The 20698-nt window shown below is 37.8% G+C and overlaps 1 protein-coding gene across 2 annotated transcripts; it reads right to left on the reverse strand.

Annotated features, from left to right (window-relative positions):
* Positions 1-1173: 1173 nt before the first annotated feature.
* Positions 1174-19396, reverse strand: LOC143460778 (complement receptor type 1-like). Of its 2 annotated transcripts, XM_076958407.1 has the most exons (65): positions 19238-19396; positions 18697-18782; positions 18425-18520; positions 17926-18046; positions 17604-17744; positions 17447-17536; positions 17152-17265; positions 16967-17059; positions 16748-16861; positions 16575-16667; positions 16319-16429; positions 16138-16230; positions 15960-16064; positions 15785-15886; positions 15573-15683; positions 15389-15484; positions 15201-15311; positions 14881-14973; positions 14646-14756; positions 14446-14538; positions 14068-14181; positions 13793-13885; positions 13593-13712; positions 13422-13514; positions 13224-13334; positions 12859-12951; positions 12659-12769; positions 12405-12497; positions 12210-12320; positions 12009-12101; positions 11806-11919; positions 11629-11721; positions 11079-11189; positions 10900-10992; positions 10657-10770; positions 10383-10478; positions 10195-10308; positions 10015-10107; positions 9441-9551; positions 9262-9354; positions 9019-9132; positions 8742-8837; positions 8554-8667; positions 8374-8466; positions 7800-7910; positions 7621-7713; positions 7190-7303; positions 6906-7001; positions 6718-6831; positions 6549-6641; positions 6280-6390; positions 6061-6153; positions 5870-5980; positions 5707-5799; positions 5365-5475; positions 5178-5270; positions 4913-5026; positions 4659-4751; positions 4378-4488; positions 3076-3171; positions 2814-3005; positions 2525-2633; positions 2264-2406; positions 1927-2105; positions 1174-1546 (listed from the first exon to the last, which is right to left on the reverse strand). In XM_076958407.1, the coding sequence occupies exons 1-65, from the start codon at positions 19290-19292 to the stop codon at positions 1364-1366; spliced, it is 6963 nt and encodes a 2320-aa protein (XP_076814522.1). In that variant the 5' UTR covers positions 19293-19396; the 3' UTR covers positions 1174-1363. The 2 variants fall into 2 exon arrangements, with proteins under 2 accessions (XP_076814522.1, XP_076814530.1); XM_076958415.1 differs by lacking the exons at positions 10015-10107; positions 10195-10308; positions 10383-10478; positions 10657-10770.
* Positions 19397-20698: the final 1302 nt, after the last annotated feature.

Genomic DNA, 20698 nt, shown 5'->3' on the forward strand with positions numbered 1-20698 from the left:
TTTTTGTGATGGTTGTGATCAAAGCTTCTTTATGTATATAACTTTTAAATTTCTGCAAAAATTTTCACGATTTTGTTTGTGAGGACACGATGTTGAGTTTGTCGTTCAGTTCCGCTTTAAACGATCTATTTCAATTCAATTTCAGTCCCAATTCAAATTCAAACCGTAGATACAACGGTTCATTGTATAGGAAGGTTGTGGTCTCCAGGTAAAGGCGGTAGTTCCTATGTTTGTTAAGCTTTTGTTTAGATTGTTTTTTAATTCCAGAGCATTGAGGAGGTGCAGGATTTACTTGTATAGTCCAGCTGTGTTTTTATATTTATCTTAGATACTTTTAGATTAATCTCTAAAATTTTGGTCCATACGTCGATTTTACTTTTTTTACGTGCACTTTGTCATTCGCGTCTTTCCTCCTCGATGCGCGAAACGCCGTTCGCCTTAGTTGAATCGTATTTGATTAGTTGTGAGATGCGGGGTTTGAAGTCGGAAACTACGGCTCGAGAGCCAGAGGTGGCTGTTTTATTTACGGCACCTGGCTCGCAGATAAATCTAAGTTGACATTTCTTATCACGATTGTTATGAAGAAAACTTTTTCTGTAGTTGTAAGTCGCATAAACAGTAAAAAGCTTGTTATTAAAGAGTAAATTCACTCATTTACCGTTGTGTAAAATGGTTGGTTTTGCTTAAAAATGCACATGTTAGTTGCATTAAGTGTTAATATGGCTCTCATGGAAGTACTGTACAATTCAAGTATGTAGCTTTATGGCTCCCTTAGCCAAGAAGGATCCCGACCCCTGGTCTAGAATCTAGATCACGCAACCTGCGTGATCACGTTATGTTATGTACGTTATCACGCTACGTGCGTGATCTATTTTGAACATGTCCAAGCGGTCTTGGTTTGTTTTTATTTACAACTCGGCTTGCTTTGGTTTTGTGACCAGTCGTTAGAACGGGAAAACCAAACCTATAGAGATTTAGAAATTTAGCGTAACAATCTTTGTTGGAGAAAAGGTTCAAACCATCATATCTTCCACAAGTACATTGTCACATATAGTTATATAGGCTATCTGGAAAGAGGTCTTGCTATAAGCGCTTTCAGTAAAAAAGGCGTTCATGTTGTTTGTCTTGTAACGTTTTATCGCTATCAATGATGTATAAACCAATTTACAAAGATCAATTTCTCATCATTTATTTCACTTTTTGCTTCTAACGTATAAATTCTGTTTTCGCGTTTTCAGCGCAGATATTGTTATTCTACAGTAAAATGCCTTTGGAACATAATAATTTGCTGGCCATCACGTTATTGTACAGAAGGAAAGGATGCTTATTAATCACTTTTAAAGTACAAATCGCAATAACTGGCTTATTCTTCCCGATCACATTTTGGTTCTCCACAAATAAGTGCCATTAGATCCATAGCGAAATCCTCGGTCAGACCTGCGTAACCCTCGTCAACAAATCGGACTCTTCTTGGGTCACCAGCCATGGCGTTGAGTTCTTGTCTGTTGATGAAACCCACTGATGGTTCCACACCGACTACATAGACCTGCACAATCATGTCAACGATTAACCTGCTATAATCTGCTAATGCTAATCTAATAATCTAGCTAATGCTAATATGTGCTAATCTGCTGATAACGACATTGCAGTGCAAGTGCATGCTAAATGGCAAAACTTTTTGTTTATACACAAAGAGTTCTTAAAATGTTTTCGACAGACGTACGTATAAATGTATTTTCTACGTCTTTGAAATTTTCTGGGAGAAGCATTTTTAACAGGAAAACAGCATTGGTTTTCACTGGCTTTAATATGCATTGCATATATGAGATGTATAACACGCAGATATACAGTATGGATTACTTTGTAAATGTACAATTTTACACGATCTCGGTTTGTCTTAGTTAACATTGATTTTGTAAAACTCACGTCTGCAATAGAACGTAATCTTCTAGCATGGGGAAGGACAGTATCTGTAGCCTGCCCATCGGTAATCAACAGCGTGACATCGACTACCTCAGACCTATATTCAGGGTCAGCCCGAATTGAATGGTCATGCCTGAGAACTTCTTGCCTGGTGTATCTTAACGCAGCACCCGTGTTAGTTTCTGTTCAAAAGGTTAAATTTTATATTCTTAAAGTGCGGTAGACGAGTTAACAGAATTCTTAGTTAGTTTTGTAGCATGATATTTTCTGTTTGGTTTTAGACAAAACACAACACTTGCAGTAATTTACTAGAAATTTTAAGTTACATAGTTTTACGAACCGCCTGCGAGCCATGGCAATCTCCTGACTCTTCGTATAATTGAGCGTTTGTTATCTGAAAGCTCTATTGCATGCCTCTTGTCCACATCGTCACTGAAGGTGAAGATGGCAACCTCTGTTCGATCAGGCCCTATGTCGAGACCTCTAAACAAATTAATCACGATGTTTTGCTTACCACAATTAGAGGAAATCGTTACCAAATAGTTTATGGAAATGTCGGACTTTCGTGTTTTAATTTGAAATAAAGATGTTGGTTACTTGCCTGATAAATCTTTCAACAAAAGCCAGCAGTAGCCCCCAGGGAGTTTGGCCTATCGATCCGGATGAGTCCAGAACTAATACTAAATCCATGTAAACCATCGGGCAATTCGCTGAAAAAAGAAGTGAAAACTGTAGTTTTAGGCTTAATATTTCTCGTGTTTTAAATTAGTATATCTGATGTAAGTATATTAAAACGTTCCGTAAAAATAACACGTGGTTTACTTACAGTTACATTGTACTTTTGTGTTTAGCAAGAAAGTCTTTTGCCAGTTTAAAACTAGTTTGCTTACGGACGCAGCAAGGTAATGGTTTACTCCAAGTAGCGTTTTCAGGCAGACATTTCGTGGAGCTTAAATCGCTGGGGAATAGCATGAAGCCTCTATCTTCCTCGCATATGTATGTACAAACCGAGTTCAAGTTGTTGGCATCAGTGCAATCAATTTCGGCATTTGGTTCAGGTTTGAGCTCGTCGCATTCTCCAGCTGTACAATTAAAATTGCATTTAGTGGTCGTTTGATGTTAGAGCTGAGTCATTGACTTCTTTTTACGAACCGACGCAGCTCGGTAAAGGATTGTCGAATTTCGCTGTTAGCTGTTCCGGTGTCTCTGGTAAACAGGTGCTGCGCTCTGGGCCAGTTCTTGTAAAACCTGACAAAATTACAAGGTTTTAGTTGGCAGATTTATGAGTTATTTCGTTCTTTCAACAGATCAAGTCTTTGTCACATATGTTGCATTTGACAGCGTTGACACATGTTATATTTTCTGAAAAAAGTCCATTACTCGATTTGTGTTATACGTTCAAGAGCGAGCATTGTCTACTTAAGCCCGCAAGAGGGAACAAGGCTACATGACGTTAAATAAACTTTACATAAATAACCTTCTACTATACTACACCATTTGTTGACAATTTTCTTGAATAACACAGCAGTTAAAATGGAAGAAAATAATTTTCGAAAAATATTGAAAAGCGATTGCTACTGTACCTTCTACAAATGTTTGGCAAAGCTGTTGAGTTTCTTTACCTCGAAATTAACTATAACAACGCACTAAAGGACACAACAAGAAACGATTGATTGATTGATATGAAAGGGATACTTTACTTTGGCAAACTTTCCCAACAGTATTCGAAAATAATGTTGTCACTCCCTTCAAAAGAAGTTTAAGTCTATCAGGCAGTTAATTTTCTAACTGCAATGCTTAGTGTTACGGCACTTGTCAAAAGTAGGGTACCAGTTCAAATGCCCACACGGCATGAAGTGCTTTTACGTTGGTATGCCTGCTTTTTGCATTACAGTCACTTTAGATCGATTTTGGGAAAAGTTTGCCGTAAAGAGACAAATGATAAAGAACGCACAAAGTGCAGTAAAAAATTTAGGCAAACAAAAAAGTTGTCCATAATGTTGCTTGTTCCTTAAAAATTCAAAACTTTAAGGCAATCCTTCCACCTATGATCATTGCTTTACCTCCTGTGATATTAATTATTACATCTATATTCTATCTACAATATATCTTGTACGTGGTATTATTTTATGTTACATTTACTGGATAATTTTGATCTGCTGTATATATTTAAGGCAATCCACGTTATTTCTCAAAATTGCTTTGTCGATTTACTCTTGTGAAATTTTTTGAAACTAATTTGCTTACAAGGTTTTTATATAATTTTGAGAATTTTTTCCCGTGGTTAATTCAGATATTGCTGTATAGATAAAACCAAAAGACAAGAACTTCAATAAAATCATATCTCTGCATGCATTTGTTTTGCATTTAGAAAGCTCCTTTTGTAAGTAATTTTTTACTGATTTGTTGAAACCTAGAGATGCTTTTGCAAAAGTTAATTCTAAATTGGCTTACCTGCATTACAAGTAAATGTGCACACTGTGTCAAGATCGACTGTTGCCCCGGTCTGAGTGCATGTCGTCACTCCATTTATTGGGTTTCCAAGAGCATCGCATTCCGGTAGAGCTACAAAGAACAAATTGCTTGTAATTTCTCCTTTAGCACAATTAGTTGTCCATACAATCTTATATGTTGGTTGTTGAAATTGGTTTCTTGGCATACCGATAACAGTTGCACATTTGTCCGGTATGAATAATGTTAATACGTGTTTAACATCAAAACTTTAACAGGCTCACGTCTGCATATGGGTACGGGGTTATCGAATGCGGCATCGAGTGGTGTTCGTCCTTCTACGCATGTACTTATTTTTTCTCCTTGCAAGACGTATCCTGCACAAAGATTTAGAAAAACGTTGTATGTGTTTGGCCTGCATTAGATGCTGTTGTTAAATACCCTATTGTTGTTAGGCCTACGTATAGGCCTATCATCTTGTTAGTGACCAAGTTGTGTTAAAGATCTGTCTTTTCCTTATTTTTTACACCAGCGTTACCTTCGTTGCACCCAAAGTTGCATACTGTTCCTGGATCGACTACACGAGCTTCGGAAGGTGTACAGACCTTTTCACCGTTGACAGGTGTACCAATAAGGTTGCATTTTGGATTAGCTTAAAAATGTAATAAACGGTTGCAATTTTCGCATTCGTACATAAAAACTCGGCTTGGCAGGTTACCGTTGTACATGAACAAAGTTTCAATAAATCGGTTATAAACTAAGATTTATAATTCACTTTAATGTTAAATTTCTTTAAAATTTACGTGTGCACACTGGAACGTCGTTATCAAAACTGGCGTCAATAGGCCGTGGTCCAACAACACATGTACTTTTCTCACTTCCAGTTAACAAGTATCCTGCGACACGGTTGAAATTGTAAACTAATGTTTCGTTAAAAAAATGTGGTTTCAGACTGAAACCGTTAAACAGATTTGACTTTTGGAAACTTACCTCGGTCACAAGTAAATTCACAGACAGTATCGGGTCGAACAACGTCTCCATCTTGTGTGCAAGTTTTATCACCGTTCGTAGGTGTTCCAATGATGTCACACATGGGATTGGCTAAATGCATGATTAGCTTTCATTTCATTATGGAAATTTCCATGAAGCGTATGCCGTACTGTATACGGCATAGCGCTTTACATGACATTGCTAAAGCTTGACAATCACAATCATTTGATATAAATGATATAATCACAATGATTTTTATCGGCGACTTAGTAAAATAAGCTCATATACGTTTACTTTTTACAACACCAGGATAGTTGCAGCATTAACTAATAGAACACTCACGTCTACATGTCGGTACAGGGTTGTTGAATTCGGCTTCTGTTTCCACGTCAGTTACTAGACAGACGCTTTCGATACTTCCGTCAAGACGATATCCTGATCGAGAAGAAATATCCGTAATTATAGTTGCCAAATTATCACCGCTTCTGTTGCATATAAAGCTCACCATCGTCGCAAGTGAAATTGCAAATAGTGTCAGGCAAAACCAAGTCTCTCTGTTGTGTACATGTCTTATCTCCATTCTCGGGTGCTCCGATTATTTCACACATCGGATTAGCTGGAAGAAGAAACTACTGATTCACCTAAGTGACTACAACTTACTTTTATAAACCTGCACTTTGATATGATGATACTTACGGCGACATATCGGAACCGGTCGATTGAATTCGGCTATGGTTTCTACATCTGTCACCAAGCATACGCTGGTTTCTGGTCCAACACGAACATATCCTTCAAATATTAACGGCAGTAGTGCAAAGATCAGAAGGTTAAGAGAAAGGAAAACTTCCAAATCGCTTATTTGTCTACTAGACTCTAATGTGTTAAATGTGCTTGGACTTACATACAGAAACTAACCTGAATCACAACCAAATGAGCATTGCGTCCCTGGAGGGACAAGGTCGCCTTTTTGGTCACAAGATCTTCGTCCATTTTCCGGTGCCCTGATGATCGGGCACATAGGATTGGCTAAACAAAATAAAATTAAGTTTGGATATGTTAGGAGGACAGTTTGACTCATTGTTTTTGTATGTTATCACCAAGATATGTAAACCTATTTGACATTGGTTACGGGGAGTTTTTAATTTGATGCCGACATTAAAAGTTGTTTGAAGTAAAAATTTTACCGGTGCATCTTGGCACGGGTTCATCAAATTGAGAGTTCAATGGATTCGCTGCTTCTCTGCAAGTGCTTCGAACAGAACCAACAAGACTATATCCTGTAAAGTGAAGACGTTAGAAATTCAAAGATTAAGCTTATTTATACAACAGCTTCACTGGAATAAATTCACTTACCATCATTGCATGTAAATGAACATACTGTGTCTGGGGGTACTTGCGGCAAGTTCGTAGGCTGGCATGTTCTTTCACCGTTGCGTGGAATTCCGATCCGGTCGCACATTGGATCAGCTGCATATTAAATAATGATAGGAGTTAGGCAGCGCATGTATGCTTAGTTGATAAGTCATCTGACCTGAACTTACGTCTGCAAGTCGGTACTGGTTTGTCGAAACCAGCTTTGGTTTCGTCAGCATCGCTTACCGTACAAGTACTCTTGTTGTCTCCTACTAGCTCGTATCCTACAAAAAATGTGTGATATTTGGGAGATATTTTGGTTTATTTCGTTTAAAAAAAGTAACACATTTTGACAATAATAATAATTATTTTTCATGTTTAAGTAAACGATTTGTCCGATACGATGCTGTATGCATAGTATGCAATTTAATACCCATATACGGTAGCTTTAAAATGCTTTTTTGTAACAAACCTGGATCACAAGTAAACGAACACACAGTATCAGGTCGTACGATATCTTCCTCTCTTGGTGAACAACTTTTGTCTCCATTTTCGGGAGTGCCAATAATTTCGCACATTGGGTTTGCTGCATATAAATATTAATGACGAAATTATTTATAGTATCTCAGTTCCGTCTGAGTTCACTCAACATAACTTGAAAATAAATTCGTCGATTGTTGGGTACGCAAGTTAGCAGCAAAACTCAGATTGGCAGTTAGTACCGAAACCGGGTTTTGATTGGTGAATGTTAACGCATGACTTCTTTTAGCTTGTGAAATATACAAACTTACGAGTTATCTTATCAAGATCTTATCAAGTCGCACATCGGATTTGCTATTGCAAAATAAAACTTAAGCTTTTCACTTTAAATTGTTTTTCTTAAACTTTATATTAAATACTGACGTCGGCATCGAGGGACAGGCCTGTTAAACTTGGCTACTGTTGGCACGGACGTAACCTCGCAAGTGCTCCTAACATCACCATCAAGTACATATCCTGGAAGGCAATTCAAGAATATCAAGTTAATCATTTTGCGCAGATATCCGTGATGATAAACATCAATTCTTACAAAATAAACGAACCTTTTTCACAAGTAAACTCACAAAAGCTTCCCGGTGGAACAATATCATCGAAAACAGAACAATTTTTATCTCCATTTTCTGGTGTACCGATAAGTTCACACATGGGATTAGCTGGAAAGGAGTGGAAACGTATAATTAGATCATATTGAGTCTGTGCAGTATATTTTGATTAGGTTTGGAAATTTAGTCAATGTTTTTAGCCGTTGGCTGGCGGTTAGCTTGCCATAGTCACTAAATGGCAAGTCACATGATTAAATGTAGGCAACAGGGCATTTATTATTAAAAAGCCTGATTAAAAGAGTTATATTGACAACGTATGTCATGCTAAAATCCAAAATGTATCAAGGATAAGACTATTCAAGCATTAAAATGATTAAGAAAGAAACAGATTTCTATGAGTGGATGAATAACCAATCATTTTGCTCGGAGTTTTCTCTTAAGATGTGTGTTTTCGGTTAACACAATGTTTAGTTGTTAAGAGCTTTTAGCCGTTTGCGGTTAATAGCCAGATAAGTTTTCCCAGCTCTAATTTTGATAAATTTGCTGCACACTTGTATAATGTCGATAAACACACCTGTACAACGCGGTACTGGATTATCAAAAGCAGACTTCAATGGATTTGGTGCCTCGTGGCATGTGCTTCTTGGACTTCCTTGTAATAGATACCCTGAAACAAAAACACGAATTTCAAATGTAACAGCAATTATGTACAGTTATCTAGCTGCAAGTAAACACCGACGTTAACTGGTCGAACCTTCGTTACAGTCAAAAGTGCATACTGTTCCTGGCTTCACTCGAGGTGCTTCTTCTGGCGTACAAGACTTGCTTCCAAACTCAGGGATCCCGATAATATCACACATCGGATCGGCTGCATGTTAAATAATGATGAGAGTTAGGCGACGTATGTATGCTTAGTTGATAAATCATCTGACCTGAACTTACGTCTGCAAGTTGGTGCTGGTTTGTCGAAATCAGCTTTGGTTTCGTCCGCATCGCTTACCGTACAAGTACTCTTGTTATCTCCTTCTAGCTTGTATCCTACAAAAGTTGTTTGATTTTTGGGAGATGTTTTGATTTACAGTATTTCGTTTAAAATAATTAACACATTTTGATAATATAACTATTTCTCATGTTTAAGTAAACGATTTTTCCGATACGATGCTGTATGCAATTTAATACCCATATACTGTAGTTTTAAAATGCTTTGTTTGTAACAAACCTGGATCACAGGTAAACGAACACACAGTATCAGGTCGTACGGTATCTTCCTCTCTTGGTGAACAACTTTTGTCTCCATTTTCGGGAGTGCCAATAATTTCGCACATTGGGTTTGCTGCATATAAATATTAATGACGAAATTATTTACTACGTGCTGGGGCCTCTCAGCTCCGTCTGAGAACACTCAAAATAACTTGATTTAAATTCGTCGATTGTTGGTACGCAAGTTGTATTAAATACTGACGTCGGCATCGAGGGACAGGCCTGTTAAACTTGGCTACTGTTAGCACGGACGTAACCTCGCAAGTGCTCCTAACATCACCATCAAGTACATATCCTGGAAGGCAATTCAAGAAGATCAAGTTAATCATTTTGCGCAGATATCCGTGATGATAAACATCAATTCTTACAAAATAAACGAACCTTCTTCGCAAGTAAACTCACAAAAGCTTCCCGGTGGAACAACATCATCGAAAACAGAACAATTTTTATCTCCATTTTCTGGTGTACCGATAAGTTCACACATGGGATTAGCTGGAAAGGAGTGGAAACGTACAGTTAGATCATATTGAGTCTGTGCGGTATATTTTGATTAGGTTTGGAAATTTAGTTAATGTTTGTAGCCGTTAGCTGGCGGTTAGCTTGTCATAGTCACTAAATGGCAAGTCACATGATTTAATGTAGGCAACAGGGCATTTATTATTAAAAAGCGTGATTAAGAGAGTTATATTGACAACGTATGTCATGCTAAAATCCAAAATATATCAAGGATAAGACTATTCAAACATTAAAATGATTAAGAAAGAAACAGATTTCTATGAGTGGATGAATAACCAATCATTTTGCTCAGAGGTTTGTCTTAAGATGTGTGTTTTCGGTTAACACAATGTTTAGTTGTTAAGAGCTTTTAGCCGTTTGCGGTTAATAGCCAGATAAGTTTTCCCAGCTCTAATTTTGATAAATTTGCTGCACACTTGTATAATGTCGATAAACACACCTGTACAACGCGGTACTGGATTATCAAAAGCAGACTTCAATGGATTTGGTGCCTCGTGGCATGTGCTTCTTGGACTTCCTTGTAATAGATACCCTGAAACAAAAACACGAATTTCAAATGTAACAGCAATTATGTACAGTTATCTAGCTGCAAGTAAACACCGACGTTAACTGGTCGAACCTTCGTTACAGTCAAAAGTGCATACTGTTCCTGGCTTCACTCGAGGTGCTTCTTCTGGCGTACAAGACTTGCTTCCAAACTCAGGGATCCCGATAATATCACACATCGGATCGGCTGCATGTTAAATAATGATGAGAGTTAGGCGACGTATGTATGCTTAGTTGATAAATCATCTGACCTGAACTTACGTCTGCAAGTTGGTGCTGGTTTGTCGAAATCAGCTTTGGTTTCGTCCGCATCGCTTACCGTACAAGTACTCTTGTTATCTCCTTCTAGCTTGTATCCTACAAAAGTTGTTTGATTTTTGGGAGATGTTTTGATTTACAGTATTTCGTTTAAAATAATTAACACATTTTGATAATAACTCTTTCTCATGTTTAAGTAAACGATTTTTTCGATACGATGCTGTATGCAATTTAATACTCATATACTGTAGTTTTAAAATGCTTTGTTTGTAACAACCTAGATCACAGGTAAACGAACACACAGTATCAGGTCGTACGGTATCTTCCTCTCTTGGTGAACAACTTTTGTCTCCATTTTCGGGAGTACCAATAGTTTCGCACATTGGGTTTGCTGCATATAAGTATTAATGATGAAATTATTTACTGCGTGCTGGGGCCTCTCAGCTCCGTCTGAGAACACTCAAAATAACTTGATTTAAATTCGTCGATTGTTGGTACGCAAGTTGTATTAAATACTGACGTCGGCATCGAGGGACAGGCCTGTTAAACTTGGCTACTGTTGGCACGGACGTAACCTCGCAAGTGCTCCTAACATCACCATCAAGTACATATCCTGGAGGGCAATTCAAGAATATCAAGTTAATCATTTTGCGCAGATATCCGTGATGATAAACATCAATTCTTACAAAATAAACGAACCTTCTTCGCAAGTAAACTCACAAAAGCTTCCCGGTGGAACAACATCATCGAAAACAGAACAATTTTTATCTCCATTTTCTGGTGTACCGATAAGTTCACACATGGGATTAGCTGAAAAGGAATGAGAACGTACAGTTAGATCATATTGAGTCTGTGCGGTATATTTTGATTAGGTTTGGAAATGTAGTTAATGTTTTAGCCGTTAGCTGGCGGTTAGCTTGTCATATTCACTAAATGGCAAGTCACATGATTTAATGTAGGCAACAGGGCATTTATTATTAACAAGCGTGATTAAGAGAGTTATATTGACAACGTATGTCATGCTAAAATCCAAAATATATCAAGGATAAGACTATTCAAACATTAAAATGATTAAGAAAGAAACAGATTTCTATGAGTGGATGAATAACCAATCATTTTGCTCAGAGGTTTGTCTTAAGATGTGTGTTTTCGGTTAACACAATGTTTAGTTGTTAAGAGCTTTTAGCCGTTTGCGGTTAATAGCCAGATAAGTTTTCCCAGCTCTAATTTTGATAAATTTGCTGCACACCTGTACAACGCGGCACTGGATTATCAAAAGCAGACTTCAATGGATTTGGTGCCTTACGGCATGTGCTTCTTGGCCTTCCTTGTAATAGATACCCTGAAACAAAAACACGAATTTCAAATGTAACAGCAATGTACAGTTATCCAGCTGCAAGTAAACACCGACGTTAACTGATCGAACCTTTGTTACAGTCAAAAGTGCATACTGTTCCTGGCTTCACTCGAGGTGCTTCTTCTGGCGTACAAGACTTGCTTCCAAACTCAGGGATCCCGATAATATCACACATCGGATCGGCTGACAGAATACAGTTTTTACAAGTAAACAAAAGCTTGATACTTTGATGTAAAACGACATGAAAGTTGTTCAGGTTGTGTACTGCTTACGTTTACAAATTGGAACTTCATTGTCGAATGCAGAGTCAACTGGGTTAGCTGCGGCTTGGCAAGTGCTCATGTCTGCACCCGTCAGGATGTAGCCTGTTAGAAGGTTCAACTCTCTTAAGTTGTGTTCGAATATTGAAATGTTTAACACCTATTACAGCTACATATCTAATGTCAATTAAGTGTCAGCCTAGAAAAAGATACCGTTGTCGCATTCAAAAATGCAGGTTGTTTCTGGAGGAACAACTAATCCATCTTCGGAGCACGTCTTCTTTCCGTTTTCAGGAGTACCGATTATTTCACACATTGGGTTAGCTGAAATTAATTCTCACATGTCATTATAAGAAACATTGCGACTTTTGTGACGGACTTATCAACTGTAGTTGATTTATAACTTACATCTGCAAGTGGGTACCGGTCTGTCGAAAACAGAATCCAGTGGATTGGGATCAGCTCTACAAGTGCTTCTTGTAGCCCCTCGTAGTAAGTAGCCTAACAAATTCAATATGAATTTCGTAATAAAGTTTTTGAACTTTTTAAATTATAATAGAATTTAGTTTCGATGTAGTCAACAAGTGCAGCAGACAAGCACACTTTTTCTTTCTTAGTTATACTGTATCTCCAACGAATAGAAATCACATTGCAAATAAAACCTTCATCGCATGTGAAGTCGCACTTGGTTCCTGGTGGAACTCTTGGGGTTTCCTGGTCACAAACCTTGTCGCCATTTATTGGACTGCCAATGAGGTCACACATTGGATTTGCTGCACAACAGAAACGTAACACTTTGTGTTCTAGTCGATTTCTGTAAGAAATTGCTTTGCTACGTTGAATGCGGTTTAAGGATACATACGTCTGCAGAATGGAACTGGATTGTCAAAAGAAGAATCAATCGGATTCAAAGCTTCATTACATGTGCTCACTGGAGAGCCTTCCAGTACGTAACCTGGCAGAGCAAGGTATTATCATAAATACCTAAAGTTTTGGGTTGTAAACTGTTTGGTGATTAGTTAAGGTTTTCGTTATTCATATAAGACGCGCACGGTTGTATTATGTATGTAGTTCTGTTTTCGAATCAAATCTTTCATGGTTAGTATTGTCAGTTTCATATATTTGTCGATAATTTAGCGCTATGCACCCACGTATAACACGTTTACTGATTTCTTGCGAAGTTAATTGATGTAATTATAACTACAGCAGTTAAACTGGTTATGTTACCTCCATCGCACTCGAAGTTACAGACGGTACCAGCCGGAACCACTTCACCATTTTCTGAACAATTTTTTTTACCATTTCTTGGAGTTCTAATCATGGTGCACATCGGATCAGCTGTTAGGCACAAATACAGAGGATAAAGATAAAAATGTAACTATGTCAGTATTTTCGTCCTATGTAGGCCAACTATAGCAAACTTACGCATGCAAACCGGGATGGGATTATCAAACTTAGAATCCAGGGGATTGTCAGCTTCCACGCAAGTACTTATCTTATCACCACGCAAGATGTATCCTTCAAAATTAAACCGGTTTAAACACAGCTTAGAAATCTGTGATGTTCTTGACTACTCAGTAACATTTGCGCGAGTACCTGGGTTACATTTAAAATTGCAAACTGTCTCCGGATCAGCCCGTAACACCCGCAACAGCGGTGGTGTGCAATTTCGTGTACCGAATCTTGGAATACCAATGCGATCACATTTTGGGTTTGCTGTAAACAAGTAAGCATGTATTTAATGGGTTAGCAAACTTGCAAACAAAGTAATTTGTACAGAATCACTTAAAACTTACGTTTGCAATTTGGCACTGGATTGCTAAACGACGCATCCAACGGAGTCGCTCCTTCAGTGCACAAGCTCACACTCGCACCCTCCAGTATATAGCCTGCCATACAAGATTACGTTATGTTACAGCATCTTTTACGACATTACTTGCACTACCTATACAACAAACTACGCTTGGCTACTTTAAAAAATACCATGTTAAACTTATTGTATACATATAGGCCTGCAGAACTTAAAATAATGCAATTAGTGTGTCTTGATAAACTTGAAATTATTACTAGCCTTCATTGCAATCGAAGGAGCAAAGTGTTCCTATATCAACTTTCGGAGTTTTTTGCGGTACACATTGCCTTGTTCCGTTGGTTGGGATTCCGATCAAATCGCATTTCGGATTCGCTATGAGTAATATTACAAGTCATGGATTAATTTTTTTGGTTTCTGATCGTTTTAACCCACGGACGATTCAAGCAGAACAACTAAACCCATGATATCTCTGGGTTGAATAGTGCTTGGATTATTGTCCATTGATGCAGTTTGTGCTGGATTTAATCGTTCTGGGTTGGACAGTCCTTTGACCGTTGGTTGAATACCGAACACTCATTTTTTTTAATTACATCCCGTATTTCAAAATCTGTTAAATAAGTTTTGCCTTTTACTTACGTTGACAAATTGGTACCGGATTGTCATAAGATGATTCAAGAGGTGTTGCCCCTTCACGACATGTGCTTCTTGTAGAGCCGATTAGCATGTACCCTGTTAAAGACATTTTTCTATGTAAGTAGACCTACGTTCAAATTTTTTTCTGTAATTTTTTTACCATTTTTCGTTTAACTACTGCCTACAAAACTAGTTTTACTTACCTGGGTTGCAATCGAAGTCACAGGTGGTTCCAGGATCGACTAGACGAGTAGTTTGGCTACATGATTTGCTTCCAAAACGCGGTGTGCCGATTGGCGGACATTTCGGGTTTGCTAAAGTTAGTACTGTTTCAATACCTATAGCTTATTTAATACAAAAACGCGATGCATAAAACCCGCAAAACAAAAGAGTACATTCCAAACGAGCTACGGTGTGAAAGCGAAACATTTTTCTTACGGTTGCAGATGGGAACATCATTGTCAAAATCAGCAACTGTTGGTACTGCTCCGACCCGACATGTACTTCTTTGAGCTCCTACCAGGATGTAACCTAAATAGAAACGGGAACGCTTATCTTTCGTGAAACTTGGAAACATGTGTTATAAAATTCGACTTGTTGTCAAGAAATTTTTTCCATTGGGAATTTGCTGTTTTATAGTTAATTGTGTTTTGACACTTAATTTTCTGCTTTAGAATTACTTTTCATGGACAAAAGAAGACGTTCGATGTGCAAGTCCTGTCATTTACAAAACCTATCTTTCTTATTGCTTAATTCACCTGGGTTGCAGTCGAACCTGCAAACTGTTCCTGTGTCTACTCTTGGTCGATTGCTCGTGCATGACTTGCTTCCATGTCCCGGTGTTCCGATTATGTCACACTTAGGATCGGCTGTTTAAACACGAACACAATAGCAAATATCATAACTTAATCTAAAGTTTATGACATTTTATTACGTTTACGCTTACGTAAGCACTGAGGTACGAGGTTATCAAATTCTGCTTTGGTCTCGTCTGCGGGGCTAACTCGACAGGTGCTTCGTCTATCGTCACTTATGAAATAACCTGATAAAAAAACACAGCTATAAAATATTAGTTTGTCTTATTCTAAATTTAAAATCTTGGTGAAATCTTTAAATAAATATTTTTATACCTGGATCGCATCGGAAGCTGCAAATGGTTCTCGGTGGAACGAGATCACCTGGGTTTGTGCAGGTTGTTTGTCCGTTTTCAGGTTCGCCGATTCTATCACATTTTGGGTCCGCTAAAAAGCGAAGGTATGATAAGCTGATGCAAGCACACGGCGTATTTTCAAGCACAACTCTTTTAGATAAAAACATAGTGTAGATTCTTTAACAAACTCACGTCTACATCTTGGGAGTCCTTCTTCTTCACTGTCAAATATCGCCCTATAAGGCTCGAGTCTAATATCACATTCATCCCTTTCAAGGCCCTCAAGTATATAAGCTACATACACAGTAAAGGGATATTACTAGCAAACCACGGATCGCGTTGGGTTTGAGATAAAGCTTTACTTTACCTTCGTTGCACTCATAGGTACACACGGTACCAGGTGGGACACGACGGTTTTCTTGTGTGCATTCTTTCTTGCCATTCTCAGGCGTTCCCGGAAGGCGACATCTTGCTGAAGAAAAATAAACAGTTGATTAGTTGATCAAAAAAATATAAATCCAAGCTAACCCGTTGGAAAAACATACGTTCACAAGTCGGCGTTTTTTTGTCGAAGAAAGCATCGTTGGCCCTAGCTCCTTTCAAACAAGCGCTTGATGTGAAGCCAACCAACTCAAAGTCTGTCCGACAAAAAAAGTTTAGCGTTTTCAGTGGTATCAAGTTCGTATATTTATGCAGATAAAGTTACATGCTTTGTTGTCTAAATACCTTTGTCGCAGTTGAACTCACAAACTGTCCCTACATCAACGAGCTCTCCATCTTGAGAGCATTTTTTCCCTCCGTTTTCAGGCGCTGCAATTTCCGAACACTTTGGATCGGCTGGAAAGAATAACGAACTGTTTACTGCATTGAGCCGTAACATGTTCAACCTATAGTCACTTGTTACGGCAATAAAAAGTTTGTTACTGTCGTTTTATTTCTGGCACAAGCAAAATTTGTTTCCCATATGTAGTAGCCTACTTACGAACGCATGTTGGAACTGGTTTAGAATAGTAAGCTTCGGTCGGTTTTGGTCCTATTACACATCTCGTTTCTTCATCCCCTTCAAGCTTGTAGCCTGTATAAATGTTAAGATTAGCTATTCGACAATGCGATGAAGATTCGACAAGTTTTTACGAATACATTCGGCTGACTTACCTCTGCGACAAGAAAATGTACAGACAGCTCCGGGCGGTGTGCCTCCTGTGACGGATCTGGAGCATGACGCTCTTCCAAAACGAGGTACACCCACTGGGTCACAGCGTGGATTAGCTGTAAAATTGAAGCAAAATTTCTTAGTTTCATCGAAAACATTTCATCTTGCTACTGCATTTTGACTTTACCACCGCATATATAGAAATAAAATCCGTATCATACGTCTGCACAATGGTACTTTATGGGTCCAGTAAACTCTCATTGGTTGAACTGTTTTCATGCAAACACTCTTAGGAGCTCCTCTCAAGATGTATCCTTCATAATGCATAATAACGTAAACAGGCAAATAGTATACAGGAACAGACAGTTGTAGATTGAATGCGATGTTTATCTTTAATCCACTTTACCATCGTCACATTTGAACGAGCAGACTGTTCCCGTTGGTGAACCGTTCAGACCATTCTTGGAACAAGTCTTGCTTCCATATTTTGGTGTTCGTAAACGTTTACATTGAGGGTTTGCTGTAACAGGTAAGTGTAATGCTAAAATCTTATTACCGCTCGATGGCGACAATGATCTGTTAGCATTTACTATGCAATTTCCGTCACCATAAAGTTCAAGTGCTTGCGTTTGTGATTATATTTTACACCAAAACGGCTCTACAGTAGCATTGTAGCGGTAATGACTATATTAAATACTTACGTTTGCAATAAGGTGCAGGGTTGTCAAACTCCGGCCGTTTGTTTCTGCCAAATAAACATGTGCTTGTCGGCATACCAACCAACAAATAACCTGTAACGGGATTTGAATGCGTATAAAAAGAAAAGGCTTCGTGTTTTTGAAACATACTTAAATTTACCATTGTTGCACTCAAATTCGCAAACAGTTTCCAACGAAGCCTTCATGTTCATTTCCATCGGCGAACAAGTTTTTGAACCATGTTGCGGAACTTTCAATGCTTTGCATTCCGGCGCCACCGTTGGATAGGGATTTTGGGGTCCTGTGATGAACAAGTTACATATGCGATGATATTACTCTATGGTGCGTGTGCAGGTTTTAGTTTGCATTTTTAAAAACTGTCCTGGTTGATTTTGCTACTTCTTCGAAACGGCGCTTTTTAGTTTTCGAGGTCCGTTTTTGTAGAAAATGCGTAATAGTTCGAAGGTCATAACTTAGCTTGCCTCCAATGCAAAATTGCTCTGGCTCGTTACACAGATCTTCTTTGCAACAACACCGGCAGAGAGACACTTCGGAAAGTTCAAGATCATTACATTGACTCGGCTCCCACGCCACCTTTTCATTCTGACAGAAAGCGTAAATATTATTGCTCCTGGTTGATTTCATGCTTAGTCGAGATTAGGGGCGAATAGAGAATGCAGTCACATCGGTTGATTAAAAGAACGAAAGCTTTGACGTAGACTGTATAAATTAATCTTTCTGGCCTTAGGCATAAAGGTTTTAAGTTTGTAATTAAAATGAACAAACGTACAAGAATTTTAAGTGAAATCATACGACAAAGCACGATGCTTGTTGAGAAAGTGAAGTAGCGATTAACTTTGTGTCAAACTACAAACGTGATTTATTTTTTCTGGCTAAACAAGTTTGGTAATTACAAATGAAGATACGCCTCCGTATACCGCATTCAGTTTGATCTTAGTTGACAGCGTCACTAGCACTTACTTGGGCGAAGTTATTTCCGCAAGCGTGTGCCTGCTTGCAACGTTTTGTTATAAACACCTTGCCGTGTTCTTTCCTTACTTCGTTTTGGCAAGAATCCTGTTGAATATCGGGAATAGAAACAACATTTTTTCGTTAAATATTTTTATTAAAACTTTATTTTCGTTTTCGTATGACATTTCAATCCAAATCTTTTCATCCAAGTCTTTAAATTAGCTTTTCGAATCTTTTTGGTTAGTGAGATAAACTGAAATCATAATTTTGGAATTTTTGACCTGGTTTGGTTGGCATTTTTTCATGATACCCTTTGTTAAGCATTCGTCATTAGTGGGCTGATTCTGACATTCCCAGCATGTAAGACCTGGGAACGAATGTAAAAATAAGTTTAAGAATAGGGAAACATGTAATCAGTTTTTGCCATTGTTAAAACGCGATTATGTCAGACAAAGAAATTGAAAATCGGACATAAGCGGCATCATTCCTTCACACAGATTGCATTTTTCTCCTTTGTTGATGAAGGCTTTTTATTTTATACATGATGTACATTTTATAAAAATCTACATAAAGGTCTAATATCCTTGCTCAAGCAAAAAACATTTTTGCAAACGTGAAACATGCCAAACAGTTTTATTTCTAGGCGTTCATGCGTCAGATACGTTACAATCATGAAGAAAACCTTTACACTTTTATGTTCCTGGCAAATAATATTACAAATAAACTTTGCAGTATAAACACGTTGTTTCTATAATTATAGGTAACTACAGTATATATACTGCAAGCATGTTATTATAGTCTTAAATTTTTTACAAAACTTACCATTGCATGTCCATGTTATGAACGCCAATGCGCATAATGATAAAATGGTTTTCATGCTTAAAAGTTTGTTTAAAATTTTTTTGTCCTGCTAGCAGATTTGCATAACAATTCACTGACAACAAAATTACTCTATTGACGGTTCGTTGCTGAAACAAATTAACGCCATTGATAAATACTTAGTAAGCAATAAAACATTGAGTTTTGATGAAGTGTTTGATTACACAGAATTTGCAGCCTTAAATATTTCCGTCTTATTATTTTGAAAAGTGCAATAATGTCGAATGATGACATCATCATCATCATCAATAATATCGGATGATGACATCATCATCAATAATGTCGAATGTCCATTTTACAAAATAAATCCAAGGTGGTCGCAGAAATCTAAGATAACTCTAAAACTGACTTCAAGTAAATCTTCGAAGTTTTTGCGGAGTAATTGTGAAACCTTCCAAAACTGGAACTTCTTTGTACAGATGACCACCCGCCGTTTGGTTTGCGCAAATTAGCATCTTTGAAATCGTCGCACTTTATATAAACCGCTGCTCCAATAGAAAAAATAAAACCGGATCGTCGACGCCTTTGAATGGTCGCGCTGTTCTCGACTCGAAGTACTAAGAAAAATTTTCCATCTTTGGACCCGAAATAAAGTCCTTACCATAGGACACGGATCTCACTGTACCTCACCATATAAATACATATTGAATAAACTTTTAAAACTAAACTTTAGTAGTTTTTAGAAACGTTGGGTTACTTTGACGGCTTTAATGTAGCACTTGATTGGCATAAACTTTGAATATCTTTGCAAAGTCAGCATTAGAGTATTCCTAAACATTCCACCCCGTTTTATTTTTTCTATTTTTCATTTAATTTTCAATGATTGATTTTTATTCATTCATAAATTGCCAAGTCGTCTGGTTTATTTAGACGAAACGGTTTTATGCAGTATTACAGCTGAATTCATTTTTGCGACTGGCGATCGGAATGGTATTCGATTGACGACACATAACCGTCGCCTCCCTGATAAAATATATTTTTTCAGCATCGTTTTGTAATTACCATATCGAAATAATTATGTACAGTTGTACTGTTGCCCGGGGCTTCAACACAGACTTAGCCTCTTGCCGTAAAACCAGCTTAATTTGGCCACAAGTCAAGTTTGACCATCATTGTTAGTCTGGTTTCGTAAATATACTGAGTGCTCTATACGCATTGTGCCACGAGACGAAACAAATGTGCATGAAGTTTACGTATATTACAAAAAATCGAACAAAAATGCCGAAAATGCCAGCTTTGAGAAAAATTAATCTTAAATTATTTTATTTAACCCTGTCTAACATGCTTTATCGTTTGTAATTTAAAGGTCGGCTTTCATGCGTTTGACTCGACGTCTGTATAGCGCATGATGCTTTTTATTGTGTTTTGCTAAATGTGAACTCGTGTTTTTATCAACTATTTGAT

Source organism: Clavelina lepadiformis, chromosome 1, assembly GCF_947623445.1.
Source record: "Clavelina lepadiformis chromosome 1, kaClaLepa1.1, whole genome shotgun sequence".
NCBI classification, from domain to species: Eukaryota; Metazoa; Chordata; class Ascidiacea; order Aplousobranchia; family Clavelinidae; genus Clavelina; species Clavelina lepadiformis.